Source organism: Barbus barbus, assembly GCF_936440315.1.
Source record: "Barbus barbus genome assembly, chromosome: 8".
In the NCBI taxonomy this organism is placed as follows: domain Eukaryota; kingdom Metazoa; phylum Chordata; class Actinopteri; order Cypriniformes; family Cyprinidae; genus Barbus; species Barbus barbus.
In genome coordinates, this window is record NC_136736.1 from 14,751,187 (window position 1) to 14,777,784 (window position 26,598).

General features: G+C 40.0%; 1 protein-coding gene across 1 annotated transcript in view; it reads right to left on the reverse strand.

The window, feature by feature from the left end:
• The window catches only part of LOC306873797 (pseudouridine-5'-phosphatase-like), a gene marked incomplete at both ends in the record, with an annotated part of 37,089 nt that extends 19,524 nt beyond the window's left edge, over nucleotides 1-17,565 (reverse strand). Inside the window, 3 exons of the mRNA XM_079423283.1 lie at nucleotides 16,561-16,790; nucleotides 16,974-17,192; nucleotides 17,511-17,565. Of these exons, the coding sequence (XP_079279409.1) occupies nucleotides 16,561-16,790; nucleotides 16,974-17,192; nucleotides 17,511-17,565 (504 nt within the window). The remainder of the gene's footprint in view (nucleotides 1-16,560; nucleotides 16,791-16,973; nucleotides 17,193-17,510) is intronic.
• Between the last annotated feature and the right edge of the window lie 9,033 nt (nucleotides 17,566-26,598).

Here is a 26,598-nt window from a genome sequence, read left to right on the forward strand (position 1 = left end):
TTTGCACAGCACTTATGACTTACGTGATAACATTTGAAATGTGCGGGGAGATCACGAGGACTGTAATTGGGAACCGTTGATGTTGCCTATTGTAGTAATTTAATGTTTTCTCTGATATTCTGCTCTTTGAGCGTATGTGCGTTCAGGGGGTGTGGCTTTGGACGGCGATTGCAGGGAGGGTGGGACGTTCACTTTCAGTGCTATCTGGACTTTTTTGGAACCAACAGCCCCTGGCCATTTTTTCTCTTTAAATGTTAAAAAGCAGTATAAGCATCTAGCAAAATATCTCCTCTGTGTTCTACTGAAGAAAGAAAATGATTTGGCTTTGGAATTGCATGAGGGTGAATAAATGATGACAGAATTTTTGGGTGATCCCTTTAATATAAAGTGTTCATGGGGATATGGAAAAAAAGAGAGAAGCAGAGACAAAGAGAAACAGAAGACTCTTCTGCATTATATTTGAAAAGGATAAGAAATTCATGGTGCATACAAAGAGGCAGTGATGCTGCAAACATGCAAAGTGCTGAACGGCCACTCTCCTTCCCTCTTTCTTTGTCCTTTTTTATCAGTCTCTTGGATCCTTCCTCATTCTCAATTCCCCTCTTCTTCCACTGTTGTTTCACCTGCTCTTTCTCTTTTTTGCACACACAAACAAGTCAAACATTGGAGCACACACTTCACATTAAGGTAGGCACATGACAAAGCAGCATTTTTTTTTTCCTTTGATCACTCTGCCGATTTCCTCTCAGCACCACTTTCATATCTTATCAGGGGAGATGCAGGTTTTAATCACCATTAAGGCCCAGCTGACTGGACCATGGACCTTTTAAAAAAAAGTTGCAAGGGACATGCTAGACATTTTCAGCTCCATGTGTTCTGGAAAATCAGAAAATGGCCTATTAAAGGCTACAGCTTTTGATATTAATAACCCAATAAGATGATCTAAGACTGATGAAGCTCTTCTAATAGAAAAGGATAAGGGATGAGATGTTTGATGCAAATCTTAAGTAAACACAGACAAGTGGAGAGATGCAAACAGAGAAAAGACCCAGTGCCAGCAGACAAATATCAGGACTTTGGAACGTCGCTCAGCCAATCAAATACATGATCTGGTACTAAACTAAACTTTGTGGCTACAACACAAAGTATATGTATATGTAAATGTCTTTTATGTTAAATATGTTTTTCTATCTTTTTCAGGTCAGTACTAGATAAAATATAACACACATTTTGTATGATCCCGCTTATTTTGTTAAAATAAATAACATTTTGTATATTCTGAAAACTGTACAGTACGCAAAATTTTGACCACAACTGTAGAAAATGGTACAAAATATGAACCAGTTGGACATCCCAGTGAAGCCTGTTGGTTTATTGCTAATCAAGAACAGAAAGCTACATCAAATTCTCCTGACACACACACAAATATAATGAGAACTTTGGAGGTAAGAAAGGCCTGTATAAGAGAGTGGCACAAAAATGTTACTCAAAAATAACTGCTTTTAGAGTGATCAAGCTACCAAAGTAAATACGTAAATAAATAAGTATGGATGAAACCAAAATGGACATTATCCAAAATTTTAAGAATGTGACAGACATCTACTACCCACAACATAAAAAAAAAAAAAAACTGATTGAGAATTAAATGCAGGGAATAATGCACCAAAACCTGTCTGTAAAAGAACTTAATGATTTAGTTCACCAAAAATGACCTCCGATCATCATTTACTCGTCTTCATGTTGTTTCAAACCTGTATCATACCCTGGCAAGTGGAGCTTTCAATCCTATAAAGGAATTGTGTTCCATTAAAGAATATCATACAGGATTGGAATGACATGAGAATTAATAAATAATGACATTATTTGCATTTTTGGGTGAACTTCCCATGAAGCCTGGAAGTTTCATCTTTCCGCAAAACACATTTTTGGAGTGAACCAGATCCAAAAATGGTCCTACAATGGCCCTTATGAACTAATATATCCAAATGAGAAACTGTTCTACTAAAAGTATGAGTCCAGGTGATATTTGCAAAATTTAAGATGATATGTTCACTTTTTCATAAAAGCATGAAATTTGGTACAATTGTACAGATTAGGGCCCTGAACATTTTCAGAAGTTGAGCCATCGCAAAAACTCCTCATGGTTGCCATGGCAACCATTTTACTTTCCCTCATAACCAAGTGATGTATTTTGTGTTATATTTCCAGAACCAAACATGATAACACAGAAAAGGTAATGTCTACCCCTATGTATTGATGGTCAATGATTACAATGATACCATATACAAAAACATAAACTGTTCAGTTGAAGATTTAATGGTGAAATCAGCAATTTGAGAAGGAAATCACAGTATCTGTGCATCACAGTATTACAACATTTACAAAAGTCCATATTATGGCTATCAATTTTTTCATTTTTTTTGATAATTAACTAATATGTTATTCAATAGTACAATAAAAGATTGTTTTAATTAGTAAATTATTAATTTGTTACATTTATATTAAGCTTTTCCGGGTACTCAAAGTGCTAATGTGCAGCATCCACCTGGATGATGCGACAGCAGCCATATTGTGCCAGAATGCCCACCACACACCAGCTTAACTAATATTTTATTCAATAGTACAGTACAATAAATGACTGTTTTCAAAAATACAATCATATATTTCAGAGATATAAAAAAATCTCAAGTAAGTGTATTTTCCCTTACCTCTCAGACAGAGTCAGGTAGACGGTAGTATGTTTCCAATACATTCTTGTTCTTTCTCAACAATGCTCTATCTTGCTAATCTTGCTAAGCTGCGTCCTATCTGCACCTCTTCTGCTGGACCTCTGTCATCTTCTGTGGGTCTCTGGAACTGTCAGTCATCTGTCAACAAACTTCATTCTGGCCATTGCTTCTCAGTCTACTCTTAATATCTTGGGCTTGACTGAGACCTGAATTCGTCCAGAAGACTCCGCAACCCCTGCTGTTCTCTCAACTTCCCTTTTTCTCACACCCCCAATCAGGTTGGAACGGTTCTGGAAATAATCAACCCACTCTTCCCTATGCAATATAATTTATTTTGAGTTTCATGCTATTATGGTAACAGCTCCTGTTAAACTCCATATTGTAATGATTTATCGCCTTCCTGTTAACTGGGCACCTTTAAAGAGGAGTTGTATGGGCTGCTGTCCTCATTCTCTGTGGATGGCAGTCCACTTGTAGTCTTTGGTGACTTCGAAATCCATCTAGAGAAGCCTTACACTGCAGACTTCCACTTCCACTCCTATTCGATTCCATTCCATTCAATCTCAAATGGCTTACCACCACAAGCCCTAACAAATCAGACAATGAGCTTGACTTATTTGACACATGCAATTGTATCACAGACAACATTTGGTAAAACCTCAAGACATCTCTGCTAATTTCATTTAACATTTACATTTAACCAACATATTACTACCTGTGTGCCACCAATTCCTCTACCAATTACTTTTAAGCAAAACCTACACTGCCTTTCACCCTTCCATCTTTCTTCTGTAGTGTCATCCTCTCTTCCCTCACCCACCCATTTCTCATCTCTGGATGTAAATACAGCAAGTGACTTCTTGTCAAGACAATATCGGTCTAGACAGGCCAGTGCATACTACCCCTTCAAACCTAAAACGTTATCCCATGTATCATCATCTTTACTGTATTTTTGCTGAGCAGTCTTTTGTGTGGCTCACCAATGTACTAGATTTCTCTAATACAAAAAAATTAAGGCTTGACCAAAATTTATTTGGGGAGAAGAATTTACTGAAGATGGTAGTGTAAGTCCCAAAGTTCTGTCTGTGGGATAGAATTTTATACTTGAAGACAAAAAGGGCTAGAAACAACAGATAATGTTAGGACCGTTCCTGAGGAATGCTGTTCCTTTGTTATTCTAATGGAATGGACCATTTGGTTCACACCTTTATAGATACAGTTACATTATTTATTTCACAGAATGATCAACTGAACGTTAACCAATCAGGTTTCAGCAGCTGCCATTCAACTGAGACTGCTTTACTGTCGGTCAGTTAGGGATGTAACGATTACCGGTTTGATGATAAATCATGATAAAATTCCCCACGGTTAGTATTACCGTTTCATTTTTGAGTGATCATTAAAACCGTATTCGATTACCACGATTTGAACATCTCACGATAAATAAATGCTGTCCAGCATAAAGCAGTTTTAAGTACCAGTCTTACGTGCGCACAGCAGCAGAGTAGTTTCGTTTTGAGTGAAAATACAGCGGAAAAGCTGGGAAGTTTTAAAAGAGTGCTGAGGGAATTATGCAAATGAATTTATGAATTAATTAATTATATGAATGTACCTTTGAAGGTTCTGACTGTCTTCAGAAACGATTTGATGGCATTTTGTTTTCATGTTCGCTCCATGTAATACCTAAAAGAAGTGTTCTTAAATCACAATACTGCTTTGGTCGCGGAGGTTACGGAAAACAGCTGTATTCGGCTTTTCTATAAGCACCACCTAGTGTCAGAGAGTGGATTTACAAAGACTTTGTTATATTTACCCTTCAGCCTGTGTGCAGTTTCTGTCTGGCCAAAAACGGATCGAATTTGCATGCCCTGCTGTAAATTTTGACCGGTTGATGAAAAACAAGCTTATGTGGATTCTACACATTTAAACAATTCAGATAAGTTATCTAGAATTATTTATGGAGCAGATAAAATACATATACTCATTTATTAATCAATTATCATTTTGACTTAATCCTTTTCTTTATTTAAAGGCTGAAATGTGAGGTTTACATTTTTATGAAACCTTTTCAAAGCTTTATTTGAACATTTACATTAGATATTTGAACATTAACTATTAAACTGTTGTCAGTCAAGTTGTCATTTAAAATCCGAACATCATTGGTAATGTTATTGTTTTAGTGATTATGCAAACAAAACATCATTTTATTTGCTGTTTGTTGATTTTTAAGTATAAAACTTGGTGAAGTGATTTATGTGTCGGTACTTTTTGAACATCTCCAGCACATTTTAACTATACCGTGATAATACTGATAAACGTGATAATTTTGGTCACTATAATCGTGATAAGAAATTTTCATACCGTTACATCCCTATGGTCAGTATAGCCCTGCAGATTGCGAAAGCTGATTCCAAATCATCAGTTCTTATTTTGCTGGATCTATCTGCCACTTTTGACACTGTGAATCATCAGACTCTCCTGTCTACCATTACAGGATCTGCACTCTTCACACTGGTTGAATCTTCTCCTACCATTGCTATACTGATGACACACAGCTCTATCATTCATTTTAAGCAGGCAATCCAATTGAAGCATGGATCTCAGGCTGCCTGGCAAACATCTCAGCATGGATCAAGGAACATTACCTGCAGCTCAACATGGCAAAGAATGAGCTTCTCGTTTTCCCTGCCACTCCGACTCTACAGCATGATTTCATCATCCTGATAGGTTCATCAAAAAGTATTCTTTGGTGACCAACTGTCCTTCAAGGACCATATTGTAAAGACAGCTCGATCATGCAGGTTTGCATTGCACAACATCAAGAGGATCAGGCCCTTCCAAACAGAGCATGCTGCACAACTTCTTGCCCAGGCCCTTGTCATTTCTAGGCTGGACTATTGCAATGCTCTTCTGGCTGAACTTCCATCATGCACAATCAAACCTCAACAAATGATTCAGAATGCAGCAACACGGCTGGTATTCCATGAGCCCAAAAGGGTCCACTTCACTCCTCTCTTTATATCCCTGCACTGGCTACTGGTTGCGGCTAGCATCAAGTTCAAGACGTTGATGTTTGCGTACAGAACAGCCACAGGCTCAGCACCCTCCTACTTCCTCCTCACTCTTATGAATCTACATCCCTGCCAGAAGCATGAGATCTGTAAGCAAGCGATGCCTCATGTTTACATCACAGAGAGGCATTTTCATTCACCTTTCCTGGCTGGTGAAATGATCTTCCCACAGCCGCAGTAATTAACATCCGACACGTTATCTGACAGCAACACTAATTTAATACCATACCCAACCCATATGACATAAAAACTGGGACCCGAACTGCACCTGTGTTAAATCTCCTACATGAGGTGGACAAAAATCATTTATTAAAACTTTTATTCAAATTGCGAATAGATTAAATGCAGAAAGCAAGCAAAGAGCGCTCCCTTTAACATAATCACTACATCTGTCAATCAGTGGCAGCGCGATTGGCCACATTGCTCAGCGTGTACTGGACCGAGTCGAAATAGTCTTGGTTATAGGACGCCCAACCCGCCATGCTTGTCACCGTCCGGCCCGCACCACCCCCAATACATAAATATTATTCCACCTGTTACATCAAATATTAGTCATTCACCTGTGATACCCGCCCGCATGCAGGACTCTGGCTTCCCCCTTGTGGACAACATAATAGACAACTCTGGCCCCAGAGAGTGATTGTAAAGTATGTTTACATGAAATATGTTTGAAATTTCATTCTGCATCTTCTGAGATTTCATTGCAATCTTTCTTATAAAGTCATTAAATGAACCATTACCTGTTCACCTGATTGTGTTGCCGTCTGCATGTGATGTTAGAGCATTGTTGAGAGAGAACAAGAATGTACTGGAAACACACTACCGCCTGACTCTGCCTGAGAGGTAAGGAAAAATACTTACCTGAGATTATTATTTTTTTATAGGCTATCTCTGAAATATATGATTGTATTCTTAAAAACAATCTTTTAATGTATTATTGACTAAAATATTACTTAATTATCAAAGAAAGAAAAAATGAATAGCCATAATATGGACTATTTTAAATGCTGTGATCCTCAGATACTGTGATTTCCTTCTCACATTGCTGATTTCACCATTAACTCTTCAACTGAACAGTTTATGTTTTTGTATATGATATCATTGTAATCACTGACCATCAAATCATAGGGGTTGACATCACCTTTTCTGTGTTATGTTTGGTTCAGGAAATATGACACAAAATACATAATTTGGTTATGGCGCTATGGCAACCACAAGGTATTTTTGCAGTGGCTCCATTGCTGAAAATGTTTAGGGCCGCAAACTATACAAGTGTACGAAGTTTCATGCTTTTATAAAAAAGTGAACATTATTTTCTAGGGATGCACTGATACCGATACTGGTATCGGTAAAAGCAAAGCTCTGAGTGAATTGAGCGCACGGCGGCGCAGATACGCGAGCTTGTCGAGTGAATATCGCTTTCTCACACACATCACTGGAAAGTTTGTAGTTCAGTTGGATATGTCAAAAACAAGTAAGCAAAATAATGCAAGTTACTTAACGGTAGGGAGGCTGGGAGAGAGAGAGATAGAGCGCGTGCGCACTTCTGTTGTGTGATCTTCATTGATGTTCGCTCACATAGCACACATCATTTGGATTAAAACTAAATCGTAAATATAAGAGAATTTATAGGGGCATTCACTATAAACAATTTATTTTCAACCTTCAGCATACACGACTTTCTGGCGAAAGTGAAACTAGCAGCCTGTGTGAAATGCGCTAGGCTGTACTTGTCCCTCTCACTAGTACAAATACATGCGTGTGCTCCGCGTGTTGCTTGCTTCATGAGTGTTTCTGCATTGTATGAGGGGCTTTGGAATATAAATCGCAGCATGTTTCAGATGAAAAGAAAAACGCGACTTATATTTCTGAAAATATCACAGTTAGGAGATTTATAACGAGTGGTTTCCTGTATTATTACAGCAAAATGTGTGATTACAGTACTGAGCCGCTGCAATGGAGCAGCTCTAATGCTATTAAATTAAAGATGATGTACCATAGAGCAACAAAAAGGAACAGTGAAAGTACCAAAAACTTTTAAAATACATTTTAATATGCTTAATTAAGTGTGAAAATAACCGAAGGATATACAGTCAAACCAAAAATTATTCAGAGACCAAATATAATTTTTGATATTTTTACTAGTGGGTGCAGGACAATATAGTTAATTTATGTAAGTGAGGATAGCAAAATAAAGTAAACTGTGACATATATCCAAAAATTCTTTATACAGTGGACTACCAATAAAATTGATACAAATTTGGAACCAAAAATTCTTCAGACCAAGTCTAGGAAAAAACGAAAAGTTCAGATTTTCATGAATCTGGTTGACAACATGCCCAGGAGACTACGGGCTGTCATTAAGGCTAAGGGTTGCCCAAAAAAGTATTGATAGTTGTGTAAATATTGTCATACTAACAGCTGTCTGAATAATTTTGGTTGATTGTAATCCATCACATACCTATCAAAGTTATCTAACATTATCAAGCTGAATTTGTTCTGACAAAGTTTAACTCTGAGTTCTTGTCATATTTTATTACCATAAACTCTAGCTATATATAAGAAATATTGAAGGTGTCTGAATAAATTTTGATTTGACTATCTATTTGATAAATTAAGTAAACCAATTAACAGTATACATACTCTTTTGGGTTCTGTACCCAATATTTAAAAAATGTACAAATGCAATGGAAATATCGGTACTCTGTATCAGCAAGTAACAAAAAAAAAAGTATCAGAATCGGGCGAGTACTGGAAAAAGTGGTATCGGTGCATCCCTATTATTTTCACGTATCACCTGAACTATATGGCTCCCTAACCTTTAAAAAAAAAAAAAAAAACACTGAAAAGATATTTGAATGTTAGGGGTGTGAATCTTTGGGTTTAGAGCAAATAAATGTGATTTACATTTCATAGATTTGATTCAGAAAACTCAATTTTGATGAGAAAATTTGTAGGACGAGTCCAATAAAAACAATTCATGGGAGAGCTATGAATGATTATAAAGACACTTTTTATGGGTAATGAAAAATAATAATAAAAAATACTTTTCTCAAAAATATGAACTGGATTTAAAGAGTTTCTTTGAGAAGACTATGCAGTACTGAAAACTCTAATGAGGCTATGCTGGTGGACATCTACTCGCCAGATTTGAGTTCTGTGTCATGGGATCTCTACTAGTCAATTGCACTGTAAGTCAGTGGCAGTGGAGCATTGGATCTGTATTTCAGAGTTTCGTCTCTTGTGACCCTGCCAGTGGACTGTGACACTGGAACATGTTCAATGACGCTGCGAAAGAGCTTATACATGGATTTATTTATTTTTTATTTTTTAATGTGTGTGTGTGTGCGCGCCATCTCACCTAAAAAACAAAAAGTAATCTGTGGGCTAAACATGAAGGAGGCATGTAGACTCAAATAAGTAAAAATCGCTGCACTGCTTTGTTCTTTATTTAGAGAGAAAGAAAGTTCTTAAAACCAAAGCACAGCACTGCTGACCATAGACATTCTATCAGTAGCTGATATCATAAGTAGCTATCAGCATAAGGATTGTGTAATTAATATGGTCAAAGTAACCATATTACCATTATTTTCTTTAAATAACGGCTATTTTAAAGATGTAGTCTAAAGACCCTCATTGTGTTTCATTCAGATGCACTGAAGAACATATCCTGTGAGTCTCTCCAGACGGTTGAGAACTGTTGCTGCACCATATGCAGTGCTAGAGAAAACTGCTGATCTAATTCTAAATGAATTAGACAGCACAATGTTCCTGAAAATTATGCTATAATCACAAAGCTAAAAATGAACTTCTTTTTGGCACATTTGTTTATAGCTGTAGCGTTTTACTGAATTTTGAATTAGGTTAAATGCAGGATAATGGCTGATCATTGTTTTTAAATCGATCATTGGTTTCACTTACTTGAGCTCTCAGGTAACTTGTGCTATGTAAATATACCCTCACATGAAAATGATCTATAAATTCTTTAGCTTTTAATGGCTCTTGAAACTGTAAAACCGAAGAGACGAAATTCCAGCACCATCAATAGCCTTTCGTCATTAAATGCATAGTTCACCAATAAATTATGCCATCATTTACTCACCTCTATGACATTCTAAAGCTGTATGACTTTCTTTTCACTGCAGAACAAAAAAGAAGATATTCTGAAGAATGTCTGAATTACTATGTATTATGCACATACGTGTTACATTGTATTACATTGCAAACGTCAAATTCTTCAACATAAGCTTTGCTAACCGAAACAAGAAACTCTTCTTCTCAATAAAATACGTTCTGATGTTCATTCATGTTTATTTTGTGCTTTAATTAAATATGAAAAGATGATTGGTTCATGTATCACTTGAACTGAGGCAATATAGTGATCTGTCATGACAAATTAAAGAACCACATATTGTTTGATTTTTTTTTTAATGACAAAATTTGAAAGCTAAGATGTTGTTTCATACCAGGAGTAACCTGCCCTGTCTGTCAGCATGTTGTCAGTTTCCTCTTTGCTCTGCGTGTATTTTTTATTGTGTATTTTTTTCCTGATGTGTAGTGTGAAAGTGGCATGGCTTGTCGGACATAGCAACAGTAATAAAGAAGGGTGGGATAAATCCAGCATTTAGGTCTACCACAATCGTATTCCAAAGGTAATTTGAATTCAATGAGTGGTGCCTTACAAACTTCTCTCTGCAAATTGCTCCTACAGTCCAGTCATGCACTGTATCCAACTGGTTTAATTGAAGCTCAATTACATACTGTACCAGTAGTTCCCACAACTAACCCAATTATTGGAATATGTATATACTGTATGCTTAAAGCATGTTATTTTAAGGGGGGGGGGGCAATGTTATTTCATGCAATGTTATTTACATTGTTAAAGAGTTTCGAAAAATAGTTTGGACGTAAGTTTTACTGTGCCAAATACACTCCTTCCAGGTTCGTTTAAGTTTTGGAAAGTATTTTTCATGCATGGCCCTTCATAATGTCATGAATTCTTTGTATGGGCACTTCTCTGGTGTCCACTTCTCTTCTTTCAGTGATGAATGTTTTATAAACAAGGCCCAGTTTGATGCTGGATTTGCGCATAATTTGATGCTGAAAAATGGAGCGGTCCCAATGATAAAAGATTGTGGTCATGATCGGAACTGCAGGTGGTATGTAAAACTGCATAACATTTCTGTATTTTGTTGGCACAAGTGCTTGTGACTCTTTAGCTCCGCCCACGGCACACCTCCAGGAGCTCAGCTGTTTTCAGAGAGAATCGTAAAGCTGTATCTTTCTTTTATAAATATAATAAAACTAAAGACTCTTTGGAGATATGAAGGATGCAATACTATTCCATACTCAATATTAACATGAGATGAAACTGTGTGTTTTAACTAAAAGCAATCCATTCAGATTGTATTTGATTTTGATTACTGACTATGATTATTTAGCCATATTGGAGAATTGACGTTTTTGATCCTGTCAAAGTGCATGTGCATGTTTAATCAATGCATTAAGAAATCAAATGAATCATTATAGTAACAATAGTATGTTAAGCTGGTAGATATTCTAAAACAGCATTTTCTTGCACCCACACCAGGGGGTCCATCTCACATTGCTAGGGGGCTAATAGAAAATTGCAAGTGGCAAGTGATATGAGAGTAAAACAGGGGCATGTATTTTCCCATTCATTTACAAAAGTTAAATTATTTTATCACTCTCTTAAGAGCTCTTTAGAGCTCTTCAATAAAGAGCTTTGAAACAAACAAACCCGTTTCAAATAGAATATTCAAAGTTTACACTTGAAAAGTACACTTTACAGTTTCAAAATATTTCATAGCAATTATTGTTGATGTTTTTATTATTGCCCCATCACTTTCTGTGTCTGTGATGCTTAATATTTTGTGAAGATTGGTTGGATTGGGGTGGGGAAGCGATTTGAGACTAAATTTTGAGAAAAGCCTGAAAGACTCAAACTAGAGATTTTTAAATTGCTGAATATTTGCCCATTTTGTCAAAATATTGTGATTTTAATACTTAAAATACAAATGTCACAGAGAACAACATATTCTGAATTATACTGAATTATTGTGCAGTATATACTGTATAACATAGACAGATGTCTAAGATATAGATAGTCCTCAAGTACGCCCTCCGTGTTTTCCATTTTGAGCTCAGGTCCTCATTCTCTCCTGTAACGTGTAGTGGTTGTAGACAGGTGCACCACACGGGGATAAATGAAAACAAATAGTCTTTAATGGCAACAACGCACTATACATGTAACTTACTTTAAGAACTGACAAAAGACAAAGGGAGAACTCAGGACTTATAAAGGGAACGATCAAACAAGGAAACAAGATAATTAATACAACACAGGTGATGATAATGATTGATTAACTAAACTGGGACAGGAAATACCAAATAAGGGCAAAACTGAACAGGAGCAGAAACAAAACCGTGACATCTCCTCTATTACGGGTATTATTGTGCTAGAGGAAGTTGATCCAAGAACAGAACAAAATCCTTTAGGAGCAAATATCAGCCCCTTAAGGACAAAACAAACAAGTCAATTCATAGCCCTGTTTCTTCTTCCTGCCACTCTCTTCCCTTCTTTCAATGCTTAAATTATTTTTACCATTTTTAGCAAAGAGTTTTATGGCAGTGTAAAACATGCATCTAGTTAATCCCTATTTGTGATTGATTATTTCCTGCTAGACTTTGTTAGCAAGCGTCATGTAAGGCAATTAAAGAAGAAAATTAGCAGCTTGCCACTTACAGAACAGACAAGCGGTTTTAAACACTTCATCTCACCATACAGAATTTTGAATGAATTAATGGCACTATCATTTGCATTTTAATACTGCCAACGAAGAGGCATGCAAGACATAGATAACTCGAACATTCAGTTTCACAGTGTTCACAGATTCACAACACTTTAGCATGTGTTGGTTTGTGGAAGAAAAATGGGGGGGTGCAATGGCTTGCTAATTCTCTCATCTCACAGTCGGGTTTAAAGTCTTATATGCAATTAGTTGCTGATTTACAGAAGAAATTAAAAGATGAAGGAAGGAGCATTATCCACTGATTTGTAAAAACTGGATTTGTAAACAAAGGGAGTCAGTTTGCCTTTGCTTAAAAGACACAGCACACACACATCCACACACCTGCTTAAATAGCTTGGGGAATGTCAAACAAAGGCCATAACATTTGACTACTTTACTGATTAAATTTATACATTATGCAACATAATTACATTATGCAACAGTTAGTCCAGGTCCTCTAATTTGATTGGTTAAGTGTCCATGCAAAGCTGGTTAGCTGCTTTTGGAACAATTTCAAATATATTAAAAAATAAATGGTTAAATTAGTCTATAATGAAAGTTACTCAATATTTACTACTTTATAATTCATAAAAGCAATATCACACACAATCACACTTGTGTACTTATTCACAAGTCTGGGATCAATAGGACCAGAAATGTATAATGTTATTCAGAAAGGATACATTAAATTGATCAAAACTGACAGTAAAGACAATTGCACTACTGTTTAAAAGTTTGGGGTAAGTACTAGAATTTTGTAATGTTTTTGTTAGAACTTTTGGTAACACTTTAGAATAGGTAACACTTATTCACTATTAACGACGACATTTTCCTCAATAAATTCCTAATTTGCTGCTTATTAATAGTTAGTAAGGTAGTTGTTGAGTTTAGGTATTGGGTAGGATTAGGGATGTAAAATAAGGTCATGTAGAATAAGGCATTAATATGTGCTTAATTACTACTAATAAATGGCTAATATTAGTAATTTGCATGCTAATAAGCAACTAGTTAATAAACCCTAAAATAAAGTGTTACCGAACTTCCTTATTATCACTAAAGGCGTATTTTATGTAATTTAAATAAAAAAAACAAAAACAAATGTAGGCCTAATATTGTAAAACAACGTTACAATGTTTAAAAAGAGCCAGAGCCCCGGCCCCCATCATGTGCACCTTCTACAGAGGCACCATCGAGAGCATCCTAACTAGCTGCATCACTGTGTGGTATAGCGCTTGCAACGCATCCTGCCGCAAGTCACTTCAACGCATAGTGAGAGCAGCTGAGAAGATCGTTGGTGTCTCTCTCCCCTCCCTCACAGACACACAGCTTCTTCAGTCTGCTGCCATCAGGGAGGTAGGACCCCCCCCCCACCGACCAACAAACTGTGACCGGCACCTATCACTTGTGCAGCATTGGCTGATCACTACCCATCCAACATTGACTGCAAATTACCTCTTCGGATAGTCTGACAAAATCTATCCGAACAGTCACTTTGACTTGTCACTTTAACAGACTGATAAGCTCTTCTTGCACTACACTCATAACAAAACAAAACAAATCTGCACAGTTTTGTTTCTGTACATTCAACTGGTTTGCACTCCATCTATTCTGCCATGTGCCTTATGCACTTTATCTATCTCTCTTTTTTTATTTTTCTACAATGTCCTCAGACTGATAAGCTCTTTTGCACTACAAATATATCTACACAGTGTTGTTTTTATTTAACTGGTTTTGCACTCTATCTGCCATGCGCCTTATGCCACTTTATCGATCTAATTCTTATTTTTTTCTACAATATCCTCATTTGTATATTTGTATAGTTGTATGTACATATGTTTAAACTGTATTTATCTGTATCTGAACGTGTTTAATATTAACTGTATGCACCAAGGGTCTGAGAGTAACGCAATTTCAATTCTCTGTATGTATGTGCTGTACATGTGGAAGAATTGACAATAAAGCTGACTTGAACTTGAACTTGAACTTAACAATTGCAGTTTAAATAATGCTAAACAATTGTTTTAAATGTAATTTATTCCTGTGATGGCAAAGCTGATCCTTCAGAAATCATTCTAATACACTGATTTGCTGCTCAAGAAACATTTTATCGTCATTGTTGAAAACAGTTTTGCTCTTTTTTGTTGTTGTTTTGTTTTACAGTTGTGCTGCTCTTTTTTTGTTGTTGTTGTTTTGTTTTTTGTGTGTGTGTTTCATGATTCTGTGATGAATGGAAAGCTCAGAAGCACAGCATTTATCTGAAACAAATCTTTCGTAACATTAAAACTGTCTTTAGTGTCACGTGATCAATTGAATGTGTCCTCGCTGAATAAAAGTATTAAGGCCAGATTTACTAAACAGGGCAAATTAGTGCAAGAGCACAATTCTAATACAGCGCCAATGGGCGTGAAAATTTCTGAGAGTGATTTACTGACAATGCGCAAATTAAAGAACACAGACACAACATCTCATTTACATATTGACCAATGCAATATACCAAGCGTAGCGCAAATTAGCATGGTCAAAAAAAAGCAGAGGCGATGCTCATCAGGTGTGGGTGATCTACTTACGACACAGGCGCAAAATAATTGAAGACATGCTTTTTTGGCCGTTAAATAATTGTGCAAATATCAGTAATTTGACGAGCGCAAACATTATTAAATTGTGTTGCATGATTCATTTTAATACTCTACACCCAGAAATGTTGCGTCTGAAAGGGAAACTCAAATGGATATTCAATAAGTTCAGATGCAAAAATAACTGCGCTGTAAGTAAACATGGCCCTTAATTTCTTTTAGAAGGAAATATAACATTTTGAACCGTGGTGTATAATGTCTGTTGCAAAAAAACACAAAAAAAACCTCATTATTCAAATAACAAATATTCAAATAACAAATCATGGTTTCCACACTTCATTTCAGAACAACAATTTTAATTTTAATGATAAGAGTTTCTTGAGCATTAAATCAGCATTTCAGAATGAATTATGTATGATCAGGTAGAAAACAGTTTTTTTTAACTAATAAGATTTCATGGAATTATACTTTTGATCACTTTATTGATCAGTTAAATGTAGTCTTGGTGAGCAGAAGTAGATTCTTTCAAAAACCTGGGGGGGGGGGGGGGGGGGGGGTGACTAACATTTCCAAACCTATACAACAAAACAGAATGCCTTGTATAAGGGTAGTACAAGAAATAGAAAATAAATTATACAACAGAAAAACAGTGTGCCTACATTTGTCATTATTCTTATTCTTCTTATTTATTTATTTATTTTAGCAGTTATGTTTCTTGCACCAGCTCAAGACGAACCTATATTACAATTCCTGACAGAGCTTGTAGGGAAACCAGAGCCTTCAATTATGCATATCATCATACTTCAGGATGCCAGCAAACTGACTAGGTATGCTCTTGTTGGACAAATCCACTCTTACTAAGGAATTACCTTTTCAACAACCGCTACTGTTTGTACTTGATTATAAACTGTCAGGAAAGAGGTGACAGCCAACATGCAAACTCACAAACAGCCGGAAGCTTGACTCTGCTGATTGGCAAGTCCAACAACTTAACTCGCTAGTCACTAGAGTCACTCGCTAGTAAAAAGTCAACTAACTAGTCACGACTGTTTCCCAAAACAATGTTGTAGCAAATTTCTCTTTCAACCACGTTGGTTACTGATGTAATTAATTATATAAATTATATAAAATAGTAATTACTTCTTTTAATGAATCCATTTAAGATCAAACACAACTTTTGCGATGCTGTTTGCGAATGTTCATATGACGGAACTTGCAAACGTAGTTGGCTAAGAATGCTTTTGAAAAATGCACTGCTGAATGGCAGAACAAGAATAGAACAGAACAGATCAGATCAGAATAGAATAGAATAGAATAGAATAGAATAGAATAGAATAGAATAGAATAGAATAGAATAGAACAGCTTCACTCCTACCTGTTCAGGGTTGGCTGGGGGAGAGAATCTCTTGGCACAAACCACAAAAATGTCAGGGTGTGGCTTGCCATTCTTTACTTCAGGATCATCTCTAAGTACACTGTGACTGAAGAGGCTGAAGAACTCTTTATGACGGCTGGTCTTCATCTCGAAAGTTAGACCTTCTGAGCTCGTGCCAACAGCAATAGGAATTCCATGCTTGTGTAGATGATTGACAAGCTTTTCTACACCTGAAAAGACATTAGAAAATGGTCACTTAAATGATTAACCAAGCAGTTTGACCTGACCTTCGACTAGCTTCTTTAATTCAGATGGTGACTTTGTGGCACATGTGGTTTAGATGCTTTACTGAGTCCCTCCTTCACCTTCTGTTTCAAAATCACCTTCCAGTTCCGATCCTGCAAGTACATTACCTGGCAATAGAGAGGCTGTAGGAAATAATCCCTCCTCAATTTGTCTGGTCTCCCCCAATAGCTCTTCGGGGGTCATGGGGAGATCAATTTTGTCTCTTATGATCCTGGCAGCCTCCAGAGCTTTCTTGCCCATCACAGAGGACTTCACTTTCCAGGTATACTGCTTATTGAACCTGTCACAGACTTGCTGGTATGCAACAGTGTACAACCTCTCTGTATCTGAAAGAGATACAAAGTACAAATAAAAACATGCAGTAATACAGTGTAAATTGGACGGACAAAAAGGCATAATATTAATAACGTCTAATACAGAAACTGATGAGTATTAATTAGGACTGCTTAAGAGTGGGTGACAACTACAAATTAGATGTATACAATATTATAGATGTATAACATAGAATTAAAATCGTTTATCTTTGAAATTATCAGAGACAGACTCAATGAATAGCTAGTGTTCTTAATTTGCTGAATGAAAACAAAAACACAAGCGCTGAGTTGATTTAAAATCTCGTTTACTTTAACATGATTCTCACCCACCTAATAATAACCCGTCCATATCAAAAAGCACGTGTGTTACTGGTTTATAAGACATTTTAAACGATAATTTTGCTTTTGTGTGACTACACGGAACTTCATTGACAGAGACAGCGACGCGAAAACTGTTGGGACAATCGTAGTCACACTAAAACAAAACACAAACAGCCTCAAGTTCTGGGATACTTCAGTTCATATCTTGCTTAATAGATTTAAATGTAAAGTCAAATGTGCATGCTTTCGTTAAACATATATGATTTCTACTTAGCCCTCTTCTTATCTGCGATGAACGTTTGAGTAAAAACTCAGGACAACTTTTAACTCGCCATTCTTGTTGTAAAGGATTAGGGGAAATATAGTTTTTCAACTCATCGCACTGAAGCTCTTAAAGGGCATATTGCAGATTAGAGACTCTAGTGAGTCGATGTATAGAAAAATACTGTAGGAACTAGATTTTCTTTCAAATTTACTTTAAAATATGCTATTAAGGCTTCTGGGGTCGTTTTTGTGAGAGATTTTTACTTCCGCATCTGAAAACAGGAAGTGACGCATCAAAAGGGAGAGCGGTCCATTTAAACCACAGGAAAACCATGGATCGCAATGACAGTTCGGACGCTGAGGAAATTTTAAATGTGTATTTACACTCATATGACGGACCGCAGATAAAATTATGAGCCTGCTATGCAGCCAAGAGAGCAGGACAGGCCAGGATTAGACAGAACAACGGTCAGAGAAGACAAATTGAGTTGATGTGAGGAGAGTAGGGCAGGTGTTTGGTGAGAGATCAGTGTTAGCTTACAGATATACACACGTTAGCTAATGTAATCAGACAATAGCAATGCTAGTATTGATACTACCAGTAATAGAAACTAATAAGCGTTGATCAGGCGTGTCACACTCGTTAATATTCGACACTAATGTTACGTGATAGTGGTTTCTTATCACCGCAGGAGAGAGAGACAGAGATAAACACGTTTTTGATTCATAGGTGCTTGTGTGGGAAATGCGAAGCCATGGTCACAGCTGAGGAAAGTCAGTGCTGCAGGGAGTTAGATACGTTACATACTGGGTCTTCATGGAGAATGTGACCCCCACACTTGATGTGCAGTGTCTGACTCTACACCCAGGCTTTGAGGCTTGGTGTCTGAACCCATATGTGCTACAGATAGCCTATATGCACTTCAGACAGGAGCATAGACCTCTCCAGGCCAGCAGAAATGTTTTAGGGCAGAAATAATTTATTACTCAAAGCTAAATACTTGTATAGTTAAAGCTTTTAATAAACAATCTGAATAATTTTGATTCTCAATTACAAGTTAACTCTATTTAGGTCATGACTACCTATAAGTAACACTTATTGATGCCATTGGTATAACACAATCAATAATGACAGCATACAGACAAGTTGTCCGCTGGGCCTATGGTGCATGTGTTGTGTCAGCCATTTGAAGATAGTTTACAGAGGAAGGAAGACTTTATAAAGGTTTTGAATGGTCCCATTTTGTTGACAATCAATAAAAAATAAAATCACAATCAAGCAGATCTGCATTTATGTTAATTAAATTTAGTTTTATTTATACAGCACTAAATCATAAATATTATTTCATAGCACTGTTAATACCCAACTCAAAACACAAAATTTCAACTGTTATATATATATATATATATAATATAATATAGAAATACCATCTGACCATTTAAAAACATTTAACAATCTTTCAGTCTGGGTATCACACTAATGTGTTGTTAAAGTGTGTTAAATGGTGAAGGCTGTGCTAGATATACACCAACAGCCTCATCATGTTGATCCTCTGACTGGAGGGATCTGGAAAGAGGAGCAGGTGTAGTGGACATGACATAGTGCTGTGTTCTTGTGGAGCCTGTGGTGACCTGCAGTATTCCTCTCTCAGACGGCATATGCTGGGAGAAGCAAACACAAGTTTAGATCATATTCACTGCTGACCATGCTTTTCCACTTGGCCTCCATCACATCTGTTAAGTTACACACCACCGCGGTGTTTGAAGCAAATGCATTAGTGAAGTCCAGTCTCTTCACCTGCACTAACGCACCAAGGCCCGGAAGATACCGTCCTATTTCTTGTTAGGAAACCTGTGGACTCGATGTCCTGACAGGCTGGAGTTTGTGCAACCTCCACAAACACAATAATTTACCATGACAATGATAAATTGAAATAAAAATAACTACCGAAAACACACTGACTCGCGCGTGCTCAAAGCAGAGCGTGGCACACGACTCCCTTATGTGACGTAATATGACGCGATGTTGAAAAAAAAACGGTTTTTGAGAGCTCTGTCAAGGAAAGCCTCACTTTTTCATCTAAATTTGTGCCCTCGCATCTTGTAAAACATTTTCAAATCCTGCATTAACGGTTCATATGATATTTTCATACAAGGTTATATACTCATTGGAATTTTTTTTTTTTTAAACCTGCAATATGCACTTTAAACTGGTGGTATACGTTATATACAGACAAACCAAACTTTATTCATACACCTTCAACATTTCTCACATTATCACAGTTTATTGACTATAGTTTAGAAATGGTAATAAAATATGACAAGAACTGTTAAACTGTCAGAACAAATTCTTGTTAAAATCTTGATAATGTCAACTTTGATAGAATTAATTAGGTTGAATAGCTGTCAGCTGTCAGTTTTTAAATTTAAGCACACAGTTAGACAATACCAATTTAGGTCGACCAATTACCAAGCAACGCTTAATTTTGTTCAGTATGTGGTGTAAAAAGATTGCACTGGCAATTAAAGAAAAAAAAACATTGTCAGGTCAAAGTGTCTGAATAATTTTTTAACCTAAATATTTATCAGTTTTACCTGTAGTCCACTGTATGAAGGATTTTTCAGGTATAATATTTTACAGTTTACTTTATTTTGTTATCCTCACTTGCATAAATGAACTAGTACCCTGCACCCACTAGTAAAAAAAATAATAATATAAAAAATGATATCTGGTGTGTGAATAACTTTTGGTTTGACTGTATATTGTTTGTTTGTGTTAATATATATATATATATATATATATATATATATATATATATATATATATATATATATATATATATATATATATATATATTGTCCTAAATCAAGATTGCTCTGTTCATGTTACACGTTGTATAGAGATTAGCATATTTTTAAACAAAATAAAGAAATTGTTTTAAAATTTTTAAACAAAAATAAAACAAAGAATATAACGATGCAAAATTAATAAGAAAAATAATACTCTGCACTATTTCTGGTTCATTAATCAAATAAGAATATTTGCGGCATTGCCCATGTTATCTAATTTGTACAAAAGGTCAGTCTCTTTGCTTCTATTGAAGCAAACGAGTTGCTCTAAAGAAAATCATGCTGGGATGGCATGAATCATCAGGTTTTGCACAAACATGAGGAGACTAAGCCAGCTTAAGGGGAACGAAATACTAAGATAAATTCTTTATTCATTATTATTGTTAAAATAGAGAGGGGCAATTGAAAGAAATAAGCATTTTCAATAGTGATTTATTTTGGAAATAATTAAATACTTAGTTGTGTTTTATGGTTGTGACTATGAGCTGTTGCAAAACAAATTTCTTGGAGGTCAGACAATAAAGTTTTGTGATTATGATTTTATTGCCATTATTAATAATAGCAGTGCCCAGTAAAGCAAGCAACACTATTGCTACTAGTTATACTAATTATTTTTCTCTTAATATTTTCTGCACGTAACTTGTCATGCATTTATGTGCATGAATGGTTCCTCCAATTGTGCAGCTTATTAAACTTATTGGGGTGTGCTATACTTTTCTAACCTATCAAAATTACAATTTTAATATTGATAAGGGGGGTCATTGCTTTACAGAAGGACTTTTTTCATCTGGACCAGTAAAAGCCTACACTTTAGAAATCACCTAGAGCACCCTAGCAACATAACTCAGCCATATCTTGCCATCAAAACAAAATCAAAATATCAGAGAGACATGTGAAGGCCTTCTTTTGCTTGAAGCAAGCAGCATGCATAAAAATGCAAAATCTTTAAATGTTACTATTAGTGTGTGTGTGTGTGTGTGTGTGTGTGTGTGTGCGTGCATGCGTGAGTGTACATGTTTGTTCATCACTTCTATTTCAGCCTGGTATATGCTCGGCCTGAAATCCACACACCAGCATCATTGAGGGTCATCACACAGAAGCACCTACCTAGACACACTCCATCCACATTTCACAAGATAACTGGAAGCACAATGTAAAGTGCGAGAGCCTCGTTAGAAGCAGAGGTGTGTTTGGGGAGAAGGGGTGTCCTCCAGCATGGGGCAGCTAATGAGGCTATGGATTCCAGGTCTAATTGGGTATAGAGGAAAGTAGCCCCACTTTCAACTCTGGCTTGGCTCTGGTCTATTGTACCGTCTGCCTGTTGTGTCACAGTCACACTGAATGTCCAGCCAGGCAAGAAGTGCGCCTCATGGATAAACAGAATGAGAATGCACATCCAGAAGGGTGCATTGTGCTTTTTCTCTAGAGGGCTGCATTTTGAAATGGTAGTTCCCTTCCAGGAACTCGAGCTGCGTTGAAGCGCTAGGGGAACGCCCACAGCGTGACCGCGCTCTGAACCAGAGTGTAACGTGTCCAATGGAAGGGCGAGACGTCATAGGCGGGTGACGTCACTGACCGGAAAGCATATAAGCACGTGCGGTGGAGCCGGCGTTTGCTTTTCGTCATTCAGCAACCGCTTCTCTGTCTGTGTGTATTGTCTTTGCATGTTGTGAGTCTTATTTAGTGTTGTTTGTCCTGCACAATCACTTGAATAGGCTCCAGCAATATGTGCAAGCACTGGGGCGATAGCAGATCGCATTCGGGCTGTGTGTTCCTCCCTGCACACATTATATCACTGCTTGGGATACACGCAGTCTGTGTGTGGTCTGCTTGAGAGCAGAGCGTACGCCTGCTCTCTGAAGGCTCTCTTTGAAAAAGAGAGGAGTGAGTTTCACTAGCCTTGAATGAAGACGGGCGAGCCCGTGTCTTCTTCCTCCTAGACCTGTCTTCCTCCGAGGAGGTGGACGCGTCAATGAAACAGTGTTTGCACAAGCATATTATGAATGAGAACGGCGCGCAGTCAGCTCAAAAAAAAGGAGAAAGGGGGCTGATTGTGTTTCTCTCCGCTGTACATCTCGCATTCCCGCCGCTGCTGAGGCACGGCGGCGAGTGTGAGTGCGGGGATCGCAGCGCGCGTTGCCGAGGCGACGCGTGCGTTACGTATTCTCATTCATATCAGAGCGATGCCCCGGGTGGAACAGACGCTCGCGAGCTATCTGTCCACTTGCGTGGCGTTGTCTCTGAAGGCTTGCGGCTGCAGGTCAGGTTGGTGCGTGTCTGCACACCGAAAAAAAAAAAGAAAGAAAGAGAGTGTTGCAGGCGCACCAAGCTGACGTACCTGCTTAGAGAGCTGGATGAGGGATTGGGGCTCAACTTGACTGAAATATAAGTTGATCTCTGAGCTCCCTAGAAACACTGTCTGTGGTCGACCCTATCTGACATGAAGGAGAAGATAGGGTTTTCCTCATATTGCTTGCGCCTTCTGGCCTGTTCGGCGACGCCGTCAATTACGTCGTCAACCGGTACCAGGAGGCTCGTAGACAAGCGGCGGCGTTTCAGCGGTTTCTCCCTCACCTGTCTCTAGCTCAGGGGGCTGCTGGGCGGGAGCAGCCCTCGCCGCGTGCCAGCCCCTCTTTAGAGAGGTGCAAAACAGAGCGTGGCTACTCGCACCCCACCGAGGTGGGGCCGTGGCGGCTAACGCTCTGGGTCGGGGACCTCTAAGGCTAAGCCGGATCTGCGGACCGTTCTTAAGTCTAAGGGGGTTCTCGGCCAAGAAGCCTACGCTCGTGGGAGATCAGTCTGCCAACCCTGCCAGAGTTCCAGGGCGCAGCTGGCTCCAGCGAGCGACGTTCTCAGTTTCTTCCGCCCCGAAGTGTAGCGGAGCTGAGAAGCTCGCCACCCCTGCGGGGGTCTCTAGAGCTTCTGGTTCGGCCGTCTCCTGCCGGTCCTCCGCTTCAGGGCACCGAGCCAGCAGCTCTAGGCACGCCAGAGGCCAGTCTCGAGAGACTGGTTCCCTTAGGAGACCATCGGGCAGCGTGGGAACTACTGCCGATGTGTCTCTTTGGGTCCTGCCTTGCAGGGTCTGGTTCTTCAGCTTGGTCTTCCTAGGAATGACGCGGGTCTGAGGACCGTCGTTCATTAGGAGGCTGAGGCTGAGGCAGTCCTGGTGCTGTGCCCAGGACTTACGAGGGCAGACCCCTCTGGGGTAGATCGGGTGTCCGTCTCCCCCAGCGCCCTCGGGAGAACAGTCTGCCAACCCTGCCAGAGTTCCAGGGCGCAGCTGGCTCCAGCGAGCGGTGTTCTCAGTTTCTTCCGCCCCGAAGTGTAGCGGAGCTGAGAAGCTTGCCACCCCTGCGGGGGTCCCTAGAGCTCCTGGTTCGGCCGTCTCCTGCCGGTCCTCCTCTTCAGGGCACCGTGCCAGCAGCTCTGGGTACATCAGAGGCCAGTCTCGAGAGACTGGTTCCCTTAGTAGACCATTTAGGCAGCGTGGAAACTACTGCCAAATGGATCTCAATGGGTCCTGCGTACTGTAGAGAAAGGCCTTTTGTATTCAGTTTGGCGCTCCGCCACCGCCTTTCAACGGGGTGTTTCCCACGTGCGTGGGCCCCCAGCAGGCTCTGATCATGGAACAGGAAGTAGACACTCTCTTGGGGAAGGAGGCCATCGAGGTGGTCCCTCCTCACGGAAGAGAGTCCGGGTTCTACAGCCGGTACTTCATTGTTCCAAGGAAGGATGGTAGATCTGCGTCAGTTGAACCACTCAGTCAGGTGACTGAAGTTCAGGGTGCTTACACTCATCAGTTGTGTCTCAGACCGGGTTCTTCCCGTTGGCCCTGCACTCGTACCCCGCATTTTTACATCAACGATTGGTTGATTCTAGCTCGATCAGAGCAGGTGGCGACTCGGCATCGAGATGTCGTTCTCGCGCACATGAAGGGGTTGAGACTGAACGCCAAGAAAGTGTGATTTCTCCAGTATAGAGAACCACTTATCTAGGCGTGGTGTGGGATTCGACCACGATGCAGGCACGTATGTCTCCCGCTCGGAGCGAGTCGATCCTCACCTCAGTCAAGAGAGTGAAAGAGGGCCAGTCACTCACTGTCAGGCAGTTCCGGAAACTGCTGGGGCTCATGGCAGCTGCGTCCAACGTGATTACTTTTGGCCTCCTGTACATGAGACCCCTACAGTGGTGGCTCAAGACCAAGGGGTTCTCCCCGAGGGGAAACCCGCTTCGCATGATCAAGGTCACGCGGCGATGCCTACGTGCCTTAGACATGTGGAGCCAAGCTTGGTTCTTGTCTCAGGGCCCGGTGCTGGGAGCCTCTTGTCGCCGCGTAATGCTAGCGACGGACGCATCCCTCACCGGTTGGGGAACGGTCATGAGTGGCCACCCTGCCCGCGGTCTGTGGAGTGGTCGCCATCTAACGTGGCATATCAATTGTTTGGAAATGTTGGCCGAGTTTCGTGTACTCAAGCACTTTCTCCCGGACCTAAGAGATCACCATGTGTTGGTGCGCACCGACAGCACAGCGGTGGTCTCTTACATCAACCACCAGGGAGGTCTGCGTTCGCGCCCCTTGTACAAGCTGGCGCACCAGATCCTTGTGTGGTCCCAAGGCAAACTTCGCTCGCTCAGAGCCATCGATATCCCTGGGTATCTCAATGTGGGAGCAGACATCCTGTCGAGGCAGGGGCTGAGGCCCGGGGAATGGATGCTTCACCCCGAGGTGGTGAAGCAGATATGGAGGTTTTTGGCTGTGCGACTCGAGAGTCAGCGCTATGCCCCTCTAGTTCCTCCAGCTCCTTTGGACTGGACGCTTGGTACAGACCTGGCCGAGGCTTCGTCTGTACGGTTTTTCCCCGATCGCTCTGCTCCCGGGAGTTCTGGATGGCAACAGGGATCTGGTGATCAGGTTGGAGACGGGTTTGCCCTATCCCTTCCTGCATTCCCCAGATCTAGCGCTCTCGCTCGTGGAAGCCCGCGTGTGCGGTTCTTCCCCCTCTGAGTGAGTGCTCGCTGTTGCAGCGCACGTTGCCGAGGCGACGCGTGCATTACGTGTGGAAGTTCTGGCCTCTGAGGGGGCGCAGCTCATAGCTTCCGGTCTCTCAACCGAGGTTGCTGAGACCATCTTCCAATCCAGAGCTCCCTCTACGAGGAAACTGTATGCCCTGAAGTGAAAATATTTCACTTCTTGGTGCGGAGACCGCCACCTTGACCCAGTTAACTGCCCGTTTGGTACAGTGCTGGAGGTCCTGCAGGCCCGTTTCTCCGCAGGGGTAACTCACTCCACCCTGAAGGTTTACGTGGCGGCTTTATCGGCCTACCACGCCCTTTTCGGTGGCCTTACAGTGGGTCGACACCCCCTGGTTACATGTTTCCTCCACGGTGCGCTGAGGCTGAGGCCTCCTGTACGACGTGTCCCTACGGGGACCTGGCTGTGGTCTCTTAAGAGAGTGGGGATTTGTAGGCCCTTCATGGCCCCTTCTTATCTCGTCTTTGCCCCTAGTCTGGCCAAAGCGTTTTTCTACCCTCGAGCGGGTTATTTCCTAGATCCCCTCTTCTATACCACGGCCTGTCGTGCTGCAGGCCCTCAGTCCTCCTCCCTTTCGGGAGCCTGACCAGCGAAAGCATAACTGTGTGTGTCCAGTGCGAGCACTGGACGCATACGTCCACAGAGCTGCCCTGTGGAGAAGGACGGACCAATTGCTGGTTTGCTTCGGTCCTCCTAAGCGGGGTCTGCCTGCTTCCAAGCAGACCCTTAGCAGGTGGATTGTGGATACTATTTCCTTGGCCTATGAAACTCCAGGCATCCCTTCGCCTCTGGGGCTTAAGGCCCATTCAACTAGGAGTATGGCGGCCTCCAAGGCCTTTCTGGCAGGGGTTTCGATGCAGGATATCTGCAATGCTGCGGGTTGGTCCACGCCCCTCACCTTTGTTCGGTTCTATCACCTTGATCTTACGGCCACTCCCGGCTCTCCTCTTT